General features: G+C 41.2%; 1 protein-coding gene across 2 annotated transcripts in view; it reads right to left on the bottom strand.

Annotated features, from left to right (window-relative positions):
• Positions 1-18,860, bottom strand: part of SBI1 (Leucine carboxyl methyltransferase) — a 136,126-nt gene that overhangs the window by 101,842 nt on the left and 15,424 nt on the right. For both annotated transcript variants that reach the window (XM_087694770.1, XM_087694769.1), the window contains exons 3-4: positions 3,981-4,126; positions 3,748-3,795 (exon numbers count right to left, since the gene is read on the bottom strand). In XM_087694770.1, the coding sequence (XP_087550896.1) occupies positions 3,748-3,795; positions 3,981-4,126 (194 nt within the window). The remainder of the gene's footprint in view (positions 1-3,747; positions 3,796-3,980; positions 4,127-18,860) is intronic.

Raw genomic sequence — 18,860 nt, 5'->3', positions numbered from 1 at the left:
TTTTTTGCTTCTCTACATACTCTCCCCATAGATTTCTTCATCATTGAGGTTCGACACCTAGTGGTGGTCAAGATGACTTGTCCATTTTGTAATGTGTTGGGTTTGACCACCCCTTTTATTCTCTCACCTAGAGACACGAATAACTCAGTAGGACGTACGGTAACTAAAAACCTACACTTGATGCTAAATCAAATCAAAGGTTATAAGCCATTCCAAAAAAGAAAATCGATCCAATGTGGTTCCATTTACCTTCATAGATTCTGGTAGGCCATTGGGCATCTAACAAACACCCTTTGTAAAATGCCTAGGTGATCACTTGGGCTAACTTGGTAAGATAACCATCACCTTTGTAGTCTTGGTAGGCCACTAGGCAACCGACATGCACCCTTTCTCCAATACCCTAGTTGCCTTCAAGTAGAATGCCTTGGAAAAACAAAAAAGATATGGCCTTGGGCTAATACAATACCTTTTTGGTTCTAGTTTTAAGCCTGAGAAGGGTATTGAGCTAACAATGCATTATACGCTAAAAGAATTTTTTGTATCATTAGTTAGTGTCTAGGCACCACCCGAGAAAGTCAAGGTACCACTTGAGAGACTTTAGTGAGGGCGCCACACAAGAGAGTTGGGGCACCACTCGAGATAGTCTACGCCTATAAATACGGTATTGACTCCACCCATTGTACACCTTCTACATTCATTCATTCTAACAATCTCGATAATTATCTCCCACATTCTTTCCCTCTCCATCCTCTACATTGTTACTTACATCACAAAGAGGACATTGCAGTTCATGGCCCATGTTCCCCTGCAATCAAGCACCATGTTCTTCCCTTGCGAGTTGTGTTTTGGTTGTAGTCCTCTTCGTCTGGCTGCCCATCACTCCTTGGCTGCTTGAAAACCTCTCTCCTTTGTTGACATCAACTTTTCATCACTTGGCAACAACCCTCTAGGCTGCATTTTGCAATTTGGATGCATCCTCACCGCCTAGCATCTGTCTTAGGGGGGCTGCATTTTGTAGTCTCCACACTTCTTGGCTTTAACATCGACTAAACTCCACAATTTGCATTTTGCAGTGCTTCTCAACTGCATTTGATCATCTGGCAAGTTGCCTTGCTAAATTTCACCTTCTGGAGTGCGCATCTACAGCTGATTGTCACAAGGACATGAAATTTAATTGCTTTGCTTCACATTTGATTAAAAGTTAATCAAATGTCCTGATGTAACTTGCACATGTAAGATGCAAGTTAATTATTTCATAGTGTGGGGCCCAAGTTCCCAAAATATAAGTTAATGCCAAAGACAAAGGTTGTTATAAGTTATGCCTAACAAATACTAGGTTCAATTTTAAATTTGGGACTGAATTTGTCATTCAATGTGCAGGGTGAAGGCCAATCCCCAAGCAAACCAACAGGCAAATTGGTTAGAAGGTTTGTTTGTCAATTTTAATAGCAAGAGGCACTTGGACTAGCAAAGAAGATAAAAGAATCTTAGTGTTACTCCATCCATTTGCAATAAAAGCTAAAGAAATACCACAAGAGGCATCAGTTTTGGGGTCTCCAAGATTAAAGTGGTAAAGTGTACATTTCAATTTATGTGAATTTTATGCTTGCTATAAATGTTGATTAATCAGGTCATTACCACCATCCCCGAGGAGGAAGGCTGGTTTCACCAATGATCTCCTTCCTCATTTTTGAAGGCCCCATCTAGAGTGTTTGCCATACACAAACTATGTTTCTCTCCGCAAAACCTACTCTCCCTCTGATATGGCATGAGTGCAATGTGCTTACTTCCTAGGAGACTACCTACTGCATTTCGGGATTCATCAGAGTACGACACACTCTTCTGGTCATACTCTCTGCCTTGGTCCTAGAGATGTAAGAGTTCGCGGGCCAATATTTCAGCTAACATAGTGTGTTTGCTGCATTGAGCATTGTATTCATTCATTATTCGTATTTCTTTCATCTTCTATGTTCATTGTCTTTGCGATAACCCTAATTCTAACAGTGTTTCTTTATTAATCTATGCATTTGTCATGAGATTATGTTTGTATTAGTAGTCAAGCATTTCTTTACAAACATCCCTTCCTTGTTGTATCTACATATGTATTCTTACATTGTACAAGGGTATTTGGGAATGCGAACAAGGCAATGTCCAAGTAAAACCCAATTCCATAAGCATACCCCTTACTCCATTTCCTTTGAATAGTGTTGGGCTTTGTAATTTGGGCACTTGGAACCAAAAAAAGCCTGCTATTGTGGGCATCCCTACAAACAAAACCCCATACAATTATGTAGCGTGTTCCCTTTCGCCTTATCAGGTAAAGCATCATGAGCTTTCATTGCTCACTCCAAAATCCAAAGCACATACCTCATTTCTTATGGCATTTTCCTATTTTACCTCTTCATACCCTTGGATCGGCACCATTTATGGTAGTTTTGTACTTTGATGTTACTTTTGTATGAACCAACGAACCAAGTCACTTTTTTTTTAATAAACCAAAATGAGAAAAAAAAAATCAGAATCCCGTAGAAATGTTCATCCCCTTTGCGATCATCGGAGGCCCCTAGGCAGTCCTTCGTGGCACCCTTGGTCCAATTGTTCCATTGGGATGGACCTTTTAGGCGACTGGTCACACTGAACAGAAAATATCCATCACCTTTATGCCTTTGCAATCATTGAAAGCCCCTAGACAATCCATGGCACCCTTGGTCTCATGTCTTGATTCTCTAGGGTGGACCTCTTGGGCAACTCAAAAGAAGATATCCATTGCCTTTGTAATACATGGCACCCTTGGTCTGATGTCTTGATTCACTAGGGTAGACCTCTTGGGCAACTCAAAATAAGATATCCATTGCCTTTGTAATCCTAGTGGACCCCTGGGCAGTCCCATGTGACACCTTTGGTCTCTCTTTGGGGTAGACTTTTTGGGTCAGAACTTAAAGCCTGCTTTGCACTCTCTTTCTTGGTTGGTAAGCCACCTAGAAATCACCAATTATTAATTTGGCTCAAAAAGTCCTATAGTCGTTTTCATGCCTTGCATGTCTCACTTTACCTCATCATCACCACTGTTGCCATCGCCATACCCTGGAGTGGCATTGCCATCATCATCTAGAGGATTGCTGGTGCTGTTGCCATCTCCCACAGGCTGATATCATCATTTTTGCCCTTGGCATCACCATCCAGCTATTGATATCATCAGGCACAGCTACAGTTTCACATCAATTCTGCTGCCCATCGCTAGTAACTTTTTTTTTAGTGCCATCATCATCACCATTATTATCATCAGTGTTACTGCTGTGTTTTGGTGCCCCTTCAGCCATCGTAGCTGCTCAGTATCATTCTTCTACATCCACTGTCGGTTTGCTGCACTTGGGTACCATTCCAGAGCATAACACTCTCCGACACCCTCCCTCAGCTGGCTCTCAGGATGAAGTGCCTGTTGAGCAGCCTTCTGCTCCTTGAGCATCTGTTGTATCAAACTTCACAGACTCACTTTGTTCATTCAGTTTTCAGCATTCATTCGCTTTCATCTGAATCCTAGTGTATCCTCACACCATGTGTCTAGCTTGCTCTGCACATGCTAGTCTAAAAAGTTCAATTTAACACAGAACTATGGTCATCTAACAGAATAGTAACTGATCTGAAAAACATCAGGACCAAATCACATATACGGCAAAAAAGGAAAAACACTTTACCCTACTACAAATAGTGAACTCAATGAGTGTAAATAGTTGCAATCAAACATACCTCCTTAAAATCAAGCTCCACAAACAGAGAAGGTGTGATCCCTTCATCCTATCAATAAGAAACAGCTCTACATGTTACCAAGCTACATGGGAAGTAACATAACCCAGATGATTCTCAAAGAAATCTTCAAGCAATACTTCCCACAAGCAGCCAGACATACCAAAGAACATTAACATACTCAAGTAATGGAAAACTTGTAAAGCCACAGCATGTATATCCTTTCTCCAATTTACCTCCAATAGAAAATATGTAGTATCGAATCCCGCTCCCAAGGACAGCACTTGCTTTTTACAACCAACTATGGATTCTTGACATGTATTTCCAGCTTTCAAAAATTGCAACAATAGCTTCCGTATAGCAGCCCACCGAGCATAGTAACCTTATGTGATAAACATTGACCATAGGCATAATCAGTTGAGTGACTTCAAATCCTGTACTATAGTGCATTAATGTCTGCTGTTTGCTTCAATAAAGCACCATAACATTCTCAAGCCTTGGGTTTAACAATGACAGGGTTGTAGTATTTCAGCCAAAACAGAAGTTAACAGTGCCTTTCTGAGAATAGTCAAAATCTGCCACATGTAACTCAGCCAAAAACAAAGTTAACAGTGCCTTTTTGAGAACAATCAAAATCTGCCACATGCCCTCAAATTTCTTCCAACTATGGTAATGCAAAAGTTGAGCATGAACTCGAGAAAGGTTCAAATTGACTCCTGGGCATTTACCAATGTTTAGGAGAGTGAAACAAAACCAGGTATCAATTTCATTTCAAATTGACTCTCAAGTTGGCTTTCAGTTTGAGAATTCACATCAAGTTTTAAAAGTTGCCTTTTGCTGACACTACCAAATAGATGATAAATTATACACTTAACAGGCATAATATGCAAAATATTATTGATATCTGGAACACCCTTTATCTTCCAAAACCCACTCAGTTTGATACCATAAGCCAGGCAAATTTGGGTCTGCAACATTTCCAGACATTAGCATTCATTGAGCCATGATTAGCACGTTAAAAGGAATGCAAAATTATCAAGAGTGCAGTAGCATGAGGCTGAGAACTGGGGGGCAAACATCCTCAAGTTTCATAGGAAAAGGCACCACATGATTTTCAAAAAGCAGCAGCTTCATCAAGCATATTCTTTGTTTTGGAACAGAAATGCATGAGCAATCCTGCCTTTCCAAGTCTCTCTCAATGCCCATCTGCTGGTTGTGAGCTTTCTCCGGAGTTCATGAGGACATTTAGTTGTTTGACTCCTTCCTCTTATTCGGCTATGCAGTCCGCTCTCCACTGAGAGACGGTGAACCATGACTGTTGCCCACCCCTAGCTCGCCAAGAGCTATCCATTTCCTCACCTCCCTTGTCTTGCTCTACAAACACCGCTTCCAACATGGACATCAAGGAGATTCTATGTGATACCCCTCCCTCCACTCCCTCTTCTACTTAGGTTCAAGAGGCCCCCTCTGGGAGCTACCTAGCCTCTACTCTAGGGGAGCCCCATATACCTTCTTCAGCACCACCGATGCTATTTCCTTTGGCTTTCTATGTTTCAGAGGCCGTGATCCATGAGTTTCATGATTCCCTCTCTCTAAGGGGGATTCAGCAAGGGATTCAGAGGCAGCTCATCTTTCTTCTTCCGAGGGGGGTCCCAATCCTTCAGCTTCAAAGGGCGTCCTTTGTGACTCTGTGGTTCTTCACACCCCTTGTTGACAACCCTTAACCTTCTTGGGGTGATTGACATCTCTATGTTTCATCACCCATTTCCTCATCTATTTGCATTAATTGTTTACTTCTATAATTAAGTTGTAATCAGGGATTTACCACCCATCCACGGAAGGAAGACTGGTTTCATGGTTCTATTGCTGGGACACCCTCAAATCCTTTGAATTGGTGGGCCCGTGGTATTTGATTGCAACTTGGGACTATTGCATTATTGCTGAAATCGTTCTCAGCAGTGAATTAGAGCAAGCATGTCTTCACATGGTGATTTGGGATGGAGTGGAGAGGATGTCACGTGGTGAAGGGGGAAATGCAATGATTGATGTTGGGCATGATTCTCAACATGGACAGCATGCTGAAAATGTGGAAAATGACCCAAATGTTGGCACTTCAATGCATAAAGAGGCTGATGACCAGCAAGGGTCTGAAGAATTTGATGATAGCTTCAAGGATCAAATGCGTACAGCAGCAAATCTTTTTGCTGAATTGGCCAAGGATCCCCAATTTACTCAATTTTTAAATGTCCCAAAGAAAGACAGCAAAAGCCAAAGAAAAGAAGACACCTTCTACAACTTTCGGACAGCCACAAGAACCAAACGAAATGCCTAAGCATTCTTTAGAAGAGCCCACAATGCCTGATGAGCACAAACAGTTGGTATTCGTGGGGCAGCAAGTGCAAATGCACGGCCAAGTTGGTAGTGCCAATCCATGGGAACATGGACAGCAAGGCAATTATACACATGCAAGCATGGGACAGCAAGGATACTTTGGTGGTGGTACCATTTTTCATGCTATGATTGGACAAGCACCGCATACGTGAATGTATGGCACAAATCCCTATGACATGCAGCAGCCAATGCATGGCTCACAACACCCAATGTATCCGGGTAATGCAAGTGGAATGCCTAATCCCATATATGGCAGCATAAGCATGATGCTTGGGGCACAAAGCGGGCCATATGGATATGTATCGGCACTCCCAGGGACAGTTGGAGCACAAGGGTTTGGTGTTGGTCATGTAGGTGCTTCAAATAGTGCTGGTTTTTATGCAAATACAAACAATGCACCCTTTTTGCAGCAGCCCATTTAAGATAACTTAACTCCCATAGGTCTGTTAAAGGACTATGATGAAGGTGGCAAAAGCGTGAAGTTTGAGACTTTCAGTAGTGCACAAGATAGGCTGAAAGCACTTGTTTTTATTCAACTGTTTGATGCAGCCTATTCTGGAGGCAACTTCACAGAGGCATCTAAGATATGCAAGGCAGCCACATTTTTGAAGGGAAATGCATTGCAGTGGTGGTCTACACTTCTTATTCAAGGGAAGTCACCTACCACTTGGGTCCAGTTCAAGCAAATGTTTGCTTCAAATTGGTTGACAAGTACCTTTGAAGTAGACATTATGACAGCTTGGAATCAGTTGAATTCCAAAGACTGCAAGAACTTGGATCGGTATGATAAGAAGTTTTGGGATGCATTGCTGCCAGTTACTTCTTATCGCACATTACCCTTCTATGAGTAGGTGGAGAAGTTTATTTTGATTTGCCAAAAGGGTATTCATGATTTTTGCATTAAATCCACTGTTTCCAGCATGTCTCACCTTATAGAAAATACTACTCCAACCGATGCGTCGTTACGCAGAAAGGATGCAAAATTCCATGATGATCATGCCAAGACACATGTCAAAGAGTCAAAGGCTGAGAAAAAGGGTAAATCTGAAAATAAAGCTGAAAATCAAGGCAAAATCTGAAAAATAGGGCTGGAAAGAGGAACAGATTGCAGAGAAAGAGTGAGAAAAGTGATGCACTCTCACATAAACTTCGGTTTTCGGCTGTCGATATGGTTTATCACACTGGGCTGGATGCCATGAAAGAGCAATATGTTGCTGATTCAAGCTTTGCTAATGTTTATGATCAGCTTTGCAATGGCCAAAGGCATGGACACTTTGTGTAAGAGATGGATTTCTAATGATGCATGGACGACTGTGTGTCACAAAGCAATTAAGGCCTAGAGTTATCACTGAAAGTCATGCTCCTCCGTATGCAGGACATAGAGGTATTGATGCCACGGTCAAGGTGTTACATAGGTTGTGCACGAGCTGAGAGCTGAAAGTGAAGAGAGTTGAGAGAGCTGTAGAGTGAGAAGAGTGAGCATGACACTTGATGTTTGGTATAAAGACTTATGTACCACATTTTAGGTTTTGAATATATATAAAGTACAAAGTGTAAGGGTACGTTCACACCTGAACACGGTAAAAAAGGCACGGAAAGCCTTTATTCCCAACAACCTCCCACTTGAAGGCAACGTGCCTGAAGGTAGAGGAATAAATCAGCTAAGTGTATGTATGTACAAAGCTAAAAGACGCATATACTATCCAACCCCTATCATTTGGCGGCAATGAGCAAACCGCTTAGCTAGAAGGCCTTTTCTGAGAAGGTCTGCAAGATTATCATCTATATGTATCTTGACAAGCTCAATGTCTTTGCTGTCAAGTACATCCCTGATAAAGTGATACTTCACCTGTACTGTCACAATGGAGGATAGGAACCTCTATAATCCCAAGCTCTCTCACCAGGCGTGAAAGCCATAAAGCCTCTTTGCATGCCTCTGTGGCAGCCATATATTATGCCTCTGTAGTAGATAATACAACACACTTTTGTAGCCTAGATATTCAAGAGATTGCTCCTCTTGTGAACATAAACACATATCCCGAAGTAGACTTCCTGCAATCAGAATGGCCAACATAGTCTGCATCCGTGAAACCAACAACAGATGACTTTTACTTACCAAAGCAAATACACAAATCCTTTGTGCCCTTAAGGTATCTCATGATACCCTTCACTACGTCCCAATGCTTTTTGCCAGGATATGCCATGTATCTGCTAACCATTTCCACCACAAATGCAATGTCAGGATGTGTAGCAACCATAGCATACATCAAGCTACCACCAACTGAAGCATAAAGTATATTGGCCATTTCAGCCTTACCATCATCTGATATAGGACTGTCGTCTGCACTAAGTTTCACATATGGAGACAATGGTACACTAATAGCTTTCCCCCCCTCCATATTGAAGGGTTGCAAAACTTTTGTAATATACCCCTGCTATGACAAATAAAGAAGACCCTTTGAATAGTCTCTGAGTATACACATGCCAAGAATGTGATTTGCCTCACCAAGATTTTTCATATCAAAGCTATTGTGTAGACTCTGCTTCAAGAAGTCCAAGGCATGAACATCCTTGCCTACAATTAGCATGTCATCCACATACAATACCAAGAGAATAAGGCTACCATTTACTGCCTTCTTGGTATGTAAGCAATGATCAACTTGAGAACGATGAAATCCCTGAGATTGCATGAATATATCAAATTTGTGATACTATTCGCGTGGTGCCTGCTTCAACCCATACGGACTTTTGTTGAGTTTACATACCATGTGTTCTTTTCCCTTTGCAACAAAACCATTAGGCTGCTACATATAGATTTCCTCGTGCAGATCACCATCTAAGAAGGCGGTTTTTATATCCATCTGTATGAGTTCCATGTCCTCAAATGCAACCAAGCCCAAGATGGTTCGTAAAGTAGTCATTTTGACTATAGGAGAAAAGATTTCATCAAAATCAATTCCATGTTCTTGCTTGTACCCTTTAGCAACCAAGTGTGCCTTGTACTTGGGCAAAGAACTAGAAGTGACTTTCATTTTGTAAACCCATTTGCAGGGTAGCACTTTTTGTCCTTTTGGCAAATATACCAAACCCCAAGTGCCACTGCTTCATGAGAGATTCCATTTTTGATAGCATTGCTTTTTGCCATTTCTTACTATCCTGTCTGTCCATTGCTTCCTGGAAGCATGACGGTTCACCACAATATGTCAACATGACATAATAAGCCACATAGTTTACTCCAGGAACAAATCTACTTGGCTATTTTTGCACTCTGGTCGACCTACGGACCTAGTGGTCAATATTTGTTGGCTGTTTAGCTTGTAAATCTGCATTAACAGCTTGCTGTTCTACAGGTACAGCTTGCTGTATAACTGGTTTAGGTTGTTCCAGGTGCACATGTTCTTGCTGAATTTGTGGGACATCATGGTAAGATTTTGCTGATCATTTACAGCATCATTCCCTGCATTTTCAAGGACATTTTCAGCAGTTATTTGCTATTGTCTAACCGGCATTCTTTGCTGTCCCATTGGTACATCCTCCCAGAATACAACCCTTCGGACCTCCTCTGTTCTTTCGGGCTATTTGTGCACGCGATCTTCCCGGAAAATGACATCATTGTTGCGTACTACTTTTCTTTTCTCGGGATCTCATAATCTATACCCCATTTCACCTTCATCACCATATCCTAAGAAAATACATTTACAAGACTTTGACTCAAGTTTGTTGCGTTCTTTCTTGCATATGTGCGCAAATGCCTCGTAGCCAAACACTTTCAAGTGTGCATACGAAGGTGGCTTGCCCGACCACACTTCTTGGGAAACTCCCCCCCCCCCCCTTCTCCCCAAAGAGATGTTTAGTGGCTGATTAATCAAGTGTACGGCTGTCATAATAGCCTTTTCCCAAAAACCATGCAACATGTGACAGCATTGTACTAACCTTGTCTTGAATGGTCCGATTCATAAGCTCTGCAACACCAATTAGGGGTGGATTATGAGGAGCAGTAAGCTCCCTCTTAATCCCTTTGCTGTCACAAAAGTCTTGACATATTTTGCACCATTGTCAGAGCGAAGACATTTTAACGTCTTGCTGGTCTAATTTTCAGCAAGTGCCATGTATTTTTTAAATTTATCCAAGGTCTCATCTTTGTGATGGATTGGATAAACCCAATTTTTTCATGTGGCATCATCAACAAAGTTAATAAAATACTTCTTCCCCCCTAGAGATATTCCTAGCATTTGACATTTGAGCATGTTTATCATAAATACAATAATCACACTATTCAAAATTAGCATACCTCAAAGACGGTAAATAACCCAAACGAGAGAGCACTTTCATTCCAGATTGACTCATGTATCCCAACAAGCTATGCCACAAAGAAACACTTGGCTGCTCATTTATAGCAACAACATGGTCACGCATACTAGATAAATGCAAAGGATACAGAGAATCACTTTTGGACCCCTTAGCAACAATGCGGGAGCCCTTACATATTTTCCATTTGCTATCCCCAAAGGTGGTGTGATAGCTTCATCATCTAGTTGCCCTGTGCTTATCAAACTCTTCTTGATCTAAGATACATGTCTCACATTATGCAAAACAAACATGGAGCCATGCTGAAATTCCAGTTTCACACTGCCAATGCCTGCAATTTTACATGCATAGTTGTCCCCCAAGTGGGCAACACCACGTACAACACCATTGTAGTCAAAAAACCACTCATGATGTGGTGTGACATGAAAGCACGCACCTGAATTAAGTATCCGAGTGTGAATATCATTCTCAAATCTGCAATCAATGCATGTGCATCCAAAGAAAAAGCTAGAAGTACATCACCATCACTGTCATTATCATGAGTGACTACATTAACCTCTTCTATTTTCACATTGCTCTTTTTGACAGGCTAGTTGTCCTTGTTTTCAACCTTGTTGGCTTCATTGTTTTTGTTTTTGCCCTTCTCTTTCTTCCATTGAAAGCGATCCCTTTTGTAGTGCCCCTTTTTGCCACAATGATAGCACTCCACATTCTTTCCACAAGATTTGTTGCGTGCTCTATTTTCAAAACTACTCTTATGCTGAAATCTGCCTCTAGTATGTAATGCATTTGAAGACTTGTTTGCTCAGTTATTCTGCCTATTGAGTTCTTCCATCAGCAAAGAACTCTCCACATCAGAGTATAACAGCTAAGAATTCGAATTACTCAAAGCTGTACTAAAAGTATCCCAACTTTCAGGTAGAGTGCATAGTTAGAAGGTAGCTTTGAACTCTTCATCAATATGAAAATCCAAAGCAATCAACTGACTGAAAATTGAGTTAAACTCATTTAAATGTACAGACATGGCTGTACCCTCTTTCATGCGAAGGTCCATCAATTTTTCAGTCAATAAACCTTGCTAGCTGCACTTTTCTAAGCATACAATTCTTCAAGCCTTTGCCACATTGCTTATGCTGAATTCAACTTCTCAATGTTGAAGAGCAAGTTGTCTGATACTGAGAGCTCAATGGTAGAGCAAGCAAGCTCATCCAAGTCATCCCACTCATCTTGTTCCATGTCTGCTGGTTTGATTCCATTTGTTTTAATGGGCTTTACAAGTTTCTTCTGCACCAAGACATTGTAGCATTATTTCTGCCAGATTGCAAAATGATGGGCACCCTCAAGCTTCTTAATATGCAAAAGATTACTATTATCACTGTTTCCAGCCATAATTTGCAGTCCCAAATTGACTAACCAGTCACCAAAGGCAAGCCCAAACATGACACAAGTGAAAAATCTCAAGAATGCAGAAATTTTCAGATCTGCAAATGAATTTTGAGAATTAAAAATGTCATTTGCTACACTCCTCAAACAATTTCTAACACAATTAGAGACCAAGTCAACAGTTACATGTAAAATCCCCAAAATTTCACTGCAATTTCTGCTCCAAAGGCATTCCCGAGCACAAATTCGACAATTTGGATCAAAAGCCCCAAATTTTCTTTTAAAAGGTTAACCTATTCAAATTTGCATCAATTCAAGTGCTCAAGTGCATATACCAAGCACTTCTTGCACAAATTGATGAAATTCTGCAAAAACCCCAAATTTTTTGAGTCCGGTGTGCACAAATTTCATTGAAATTAAAGAAATTTCACTAAAATGTCAGAAGCCCCAAAATTTTACAGATAATTGTGTACTAATTTCGCAATTTCTAAGTCAAATTATCCACTTCTGCATTAAAATCCCCAAATCCGAGAAAAACCCCAAATTTTTGGATCAAAATTGCACATTGTCCTCGTGCATATGAATGCCCAGCAAAGGGGAGAAGGAAAAATTTCAAAACTTTCACAAAACATTGACGAAAACGAAGACATTCGTCAAATCTCGAACTCGACATGTTGACCTATCCGAGTATCATCAACTCCGCCTACCCACGTGTGCCATCAATGCCTGCCCGCGTGTGCCCTCAGCTCGCCTGTCCACGAGTGCCTTCAGCTCGTCAAGTCAGTGTTGTTCATCTCGTTTGCCCATTTCGTCAGGTTGCAGCACGTCCATCCCGTCTGGCGCCTATCTACACGCGAGCCTAGTTACGTTTGCACAGGTCGAGTGCAGATCGTGCTGAGGCCGGTCATTCCAACCTATCGCTTGGGCGACTACCTATCCTGCACCTGCCGAACACTGACGACTAGTTCCTGAATCTCTTGCTCGCCTGTCACATGGCTTGACGACCGTCACTGGCTTCGAGAAATGTGCACAGCCTGTACACTCTAATACCGGTTTGTTGCGCAGATGGTGCATGAGCCGAGCTAAGAGTGAAGGGAGTTGAGAAAGCAGTAGAGTGAGAAGAGTGAGCACAACACTTGATGTTTGGTACAAAGACTTGTATACCGCATTTTAGATTTTGAATATATATAAAGTACAAAGTGTAAGGTTGCGTTCACACCCGAACACTGTAAAAAAAGGCATGGAACGCCTTTATTCCCGACACAAGGCAGTGGAGCATTTCTTTTATTGGCCAGCTTTGAGGTATGATATAGAACAATTTGTTAAGACATGCATCGTATGCCAGAAGGTAAAGCATGATAGGCAAAAGATGTCGGGTTTGTTGCAGCCCTTGCATATTCCAAATAGGCCTTGGCAAAGCATTGCAATGGACTTTATTTTTTAGCTTCCTAAGACACCTACAGGGAATGATGGGATATGGACTATCATTTGCATGTTTAGCAAACAAGCCCATTTCATTCCGGTGAGGAAGAAAATAAAGACTGATCATATGGCACGATTGTTTTTGCACCACATCTTTAAGTATCATGGTATACCAGAGTCGATCATTAGTGATCGAGACCCCCGGATGACCAGTTTATTTTTAAAGGGCTTGTTTGAGAATATGGGTACCATGCTAAAATTCTCATCATCCTTCCATCCACAGGCAGATGGTCAGCCTGAGGAAGCAAATTCCACAATGTTAGATCTTTTGACGTGCTATGTTTCAAACCACAAGACACAGGGGAGCAGTATTTGCCCTTGGTTGAGTTTGCTTACAACAACACAGTGCATAGTTCTATGGGCAAAGCTCCATTTGAGGTGGTAGATGGTGGTAAGAAAGTACCCCCTATTTTGCACACAAAAGATAAGATCTTTGAGTTTGATCGCTATGTGGAAAGCGTGGATGCAGCTTATCAGAAGGTTAAGTATGTGCTTCAAAGATCACATGATAAGCAAAAGGGAGTAGCTGATCGTCATAGGCATGCTTTGCACTTTACAGAGGGCGATTATGTATTGCTGCGATTTGAAAAGGCACAGCTACAAAAGATGAAGGGCAAAGAGTGATTGTATCCAAAGCTATCTATGAGATACTATGGGCCATTTCAAGTGTTGGAGAGAACCAATGATGCATGCTATAGGCTGAAATTGCCTCCACACTAGCGAATACACAATGCCTTTCATGTGAGCTTGCTTAGACCTTTTCATGGAGATGTGCCAAAGGATGACTCTGTTAAAATTCAATCAGAGGTTGAAGAGCTCGATGAAATATTGGTAACAAAGCAGATTTTGACACACAACGAGAGGAAGATCAAGGATTCTAGAAGGTACTTGGTGAAGTTTTAGAATTATTCGCCAATGGATGCCAAATGGATGGAGAAGGATGCCTTGGCATACCATCCTCAATTGTTGTAGCTTTACCTTGATGCTTTCCAGTTAGAGCGGACTTTAGTTTAGGCTCAATCAGGTTCAGCAAAGCAGAGGTCCAGAGTATTACCTGATCCTTGTGAGGAAGCTAGCACCTCCGCTCCTCAATAATGGACAGCTCTAGAAATAGTGGATCTCGAATGTATTCAGCATACATTCAAGGTACTGTAGCTGAACAGTATGTTTGCCAAGAGATCACTATTCAATATATTAGTCACTATATTTGGTATGCAAATCGGTATGGTTTTCCCTGCAGCTCTAAAACAGTACATTTGCATCCATTATGCTTGGTGTGTAATCAGTTATGCTTGGTATGGCATTGGTTATGCTTGGTGTAGCATCAGTTAATGATCATCAGGGCTGATTATTGAATGTTGGTTTTCAGCATATGATCATTAATATTCAGTGGTATTTAGCTCAATTTTTTATCAGCTTGAGAATCATTTATGGTCACTTTTTGAATCAGTTTTGCATAAGTTTTTGCATTGATTCCTAGTCAGTTTTTGCAATGAGTTTGTGATCAATTTGGGGTCACATTTGCAGCAGTTTGCGATCAGTTCTCAATCAGCAAGTGATCAATTTATAATCAGATTATGCTTAGTTTTCAATGGTTTACATCTAGTTCCATGGACAATAACATATGTTATGATACCATTGATGTTTTAGCCATGATTTATGCCTGGTTATGCTACGCTATGGTTTGGTTTTGCAAGATGAGTTGAGCTCATGACAAATGGACATGTCACCTGATAATAAAGTAATGTTTTTTAGATTCTTTGTGAGTTTTATGTTATGTTATGTTGGTTGGTACTTTTCATCATATGTTCGGCATATGGAATGGTTGAACAGTAATGCGTAATGTTGTGCCAACTATGATGCTCTATAGAAATTCCAATGTAGTACTTTGCTTTTGATGCGTTTGGCAATGCAATTGAGGATGATTGCAAGGATTTCAAGGGAGAGGGCTGTCATGAGGACATGTATTTTTTAAACCTCACTTAACATGTGGATTAATTTTTAATCACATAATTAAGTAAATGTTGCACATGTGAGATGCAACTAGGATTAAAGTAAATTTACAAGCCCGAGACCCGAAGAAATCACGGGATGTCAAAGGCAAAAATTGCTATAAGTTATGCCGCACAAGTACTTGGTAGTATCTGGTGCCAATTGTTGGCCTAGGTCATCCATTTGGCCATAAGTGTCAGTTGGTGACACTAGAGAAGTGGCGTTTAATGGTACCTAACGCCAATCTTATGGTCAAAGATGGTGCAAAGACACTCGGGAATGGAAGTTGCCTAGGCATTTAAATTATTGGCCAGCCATATTATTTTTCATGGCACCGAAATAATTATTAGATTAATTTTCAGTATTTAAAGGCTCGAAATTAATATTAAATTATGGAAAATATTGAAAAAACCATTTGAAAAGGCTATCACTTGTCAAAAATGCCCCTGCAAGACTGAGAAACGTCTTTAGAGGCTAGAGAGATGCATTTTTATAAATACAGCCTGCAAGAGAGAGCGAAGGGAGGCTGTTGTCTGATTTACAGCCATTGGAGGACCTTCTGAGGCTGCCAAGGGCAGCAGAAGACCAATTAACAGCAGGAGATAACATCTACAGGTTGTTGAGACAGGGCAGCAGCAGTAAATGATTGATTTTCTTCAGTTCTTTGCATCCACAAGCTGTTGTGGCAAGGCAGCTGCTGCATTTGACTGATTTTTAGTCATTCTTCGCGACAAAACTCAGAATTTTCTCTCTCTACAGCTTTCACTCTCATCTCCTAGTCATTTCACAATCTTGCTCCAAAGATTGCAGCATTGAGATCACCAGAGACTGAGAAATGTCAGATTTCTCTGCTATAAATCCTAATTTGCAGCAGAAATTAGGATTTCGCAGCAACCTTGAGAAGCGTGCCAAAAATTGGAAGCTCCAAGACTTGGATTCAACAGGGCTGAAGCTGTTTTTAGCCTATTCAAGTGCAAGGACCAGTGAATTTGGGGCATTTCCATCGTTTATGAAGTGGGTGAAGACCAATTAAGTACCCGAATCAAGAGGCAAATCAGATTGAAGACTTGCTGGTCACTTTGGACAGCAAGGGGAGTTTGGATTGCAAAGGGGATCGGAAGAATCCCATTGTAAATCAACTTTTTCTTCAATAAAGCTAAAGAAATACCAAAAGGGGCGCCAATTTGGGGCCAATCGGGTGTGCATTGTCCAAGATCAGTAGGCAAATTTGTATTTTCAGATTTGCATTAATTGTTTGCTGCTGTAATTAAGTTGTAATCAAGGATTTACCACCCATCCACGGAAGGAAGGTTGGTTACATCAGATACCTATGTTTTTGTATTTGCTTCACTCCTAAAGGGCCACGAGCAATCGCCTATTGTCTACAGCCAGTTAAGCCAAGTGATCTTCATAAGATATTCTTGTGTTTTCTTCTCCACCTGGCTGCCCAGCAGTCGCCTTGATAGCAACCATCATCTCGGAGAGATTTCAGTATATCCTTCACCTCTAACAGCTCCTAAAGACTCAGCCTCGCTCCCTCTACAATTGGCCGTCCTTTTCTTCAATCTTTAACATTTACCTTCGATATCCTACTTCCAAAGGACCCCATTTTGCTCCCTTCACTGTGAGGATTTCCTACAAGTGCCGCCACCACCTATTTCAAACAGGACAGTGCAATTATCTTCAAAGCTTTGGCTCATATCAGCTTGATTTACTAAGCATAATTCAATGATTCATTATTCATCCTCTTCTTCTTCTTCTATATTTTCTCACTTTCTTGCCACTCACTATTTACCATGCACACTCTATGTTTCCTCCACAAACCCTATTGTTAGCAATCATGTTTTGACAACATCTAGGTATCCAAGTCTCTTAATGAAACAATCTATTGTAGTCCTCATAAAGTGGTCCCTATAGTACGACATCTTCAAGGGAAGAGGATGTCTGGGTAAGATTCATGTATGTTGTATGTGCAACTCGTAAAGGTCTTATCACATGACCAAGTTCCTCTCAGTGTGAGAAAGGTGTATGAAGGAAGAGTCATAGTCATAGTGAAAGAGGGTGATGTGTGTTATAGATTAGTCATCCCTTGACTAGCATTCTCAAGATACAATTGGTGCAATCAGTTCTCTCGGAAGGACTTATGCATTTCCTGTCAGTTATCTGGGCATTCCTTTTCTGCAGCACTAGTCTCTAGGCAGTTTTGCCAAGGCAATCCAGTGCTATGACAGCAAGCTGATCAGATCGCATAATTGCAGCATTTATGGTGGTGAGATTAGTCACATTTTGGCCAGATTTGGCAAGTCATCCAAATCTAGCAATAGTCGGCCAGATTTGCTTGGCCAACCTACCTATTTTGTTGCATTCTTTTTGTGCTATATATAGAACTTGTGCAGCATGCCCTCTTCACTTGTGTTTTTAAGTGTTGGTGAGAGAGATCCGGCTCGAGGAGATACATCAACAGCCCTTTTACATCAGCCCTCTTCATTTCATCATTCATTGACTGCAAATTTATGTGTTCTTCTCTCTCTTTTCTCTCTCCCTCTTCTCTTATGCCCATTGTCTTTCAGTCTTGTTCATACACTTCCGCATTCACTGCACTCTGACATGGTATCAAAGCAGCATAGAAGGGCTGATTGATCGTGAGCAAACCTCATCAAGAGGATTCTTCACGACAAAGTTTGCATTTACCGCCTACAAATGCTGAGGTGAATAAGTACATTGTAGAGCAGGTGCAAAGTTGTTTTTTGCAGGTCATTGCTGTTGTTGGAGGAGGAAAGGCTGTGTTTTCAGCCTTTTGAAGTAGATTTTGAGTTTTCATCACCTCTGGCAAGTGAAACTCTTCGAGGATGAGAGGAGAAAGCCCTACCACGAACCGGCACCATGCATGAACTCAGAGGGGGCTACCCTTGTTTTTGTGCAAGTCATTCCATTTACAATGTCAACTGAAATTGATGCAAAGTTTCACGCTATTATGGACCATAAGGTCCCCATGTTGCCGGCTCTTCCTTCAAATTAGAAGATCAACGGGGAGAATTACCACATTTGGCACGTAATGATGCTTGGCATTCTAAGGTCTTATGATCTAGCGGAGCTTGTGACCGAGGCTATAGGCCATCCTACAACCCCCGTCTCCAAGCTTTCTGCAAATGAGAAAGTCGAGTTGATGAAGGTACAAGCTCGTTGGGACAAATTAAATGCCTACATCCATTCTTTCCTCTTTCTCTCTTGCACTCGAGCCATCATTGCTTACATCAAGCACTTGATCATGGCTCAAGAGATATGGCTGGAGCTAGAACAAATCTACAATCCAATGACTGTGATGAAGCAAGTTTCTCTAGAGATTTAGATGAGGACTTTTGAGTCGTAACAAGCCTTCTTCTATAGGAGAGCATGTCGATAAGCTTTGGCAATTGCAACTGCAGGTCCAAAACGGAAGGAAGGCGATTGTGTCAAAGGACATGGTGATAACTCTTCTTTCTCAGTTACCGCCCTATTCAATGCATTCTACTCTACCTTGATTGCTTCAAGACGGACAGAGACCCTTAAGTGGGAGAAGT

The sequence above is a fragment of the Lygodium microphyllum genome, chromosome 15 (genome assembly GCF_053477565.2).
Source record: "Lygodium microphyllum isolate KBCC chromosome 15, Lygodium_microphyllum_v1.1.10, whole genome shotgun sequence".
Taxonomy (NCBI): domain Eukaryota; kingdom Viridiplantae; phylum Streptophyta; class Polypodiopsida; order Schizaeales; family Lygodiaceae; genus Lygodium; species Lygodium microphyllum.
This window is presented reverse-complemented; position numbering and strand designations above follow the sequence as displayed.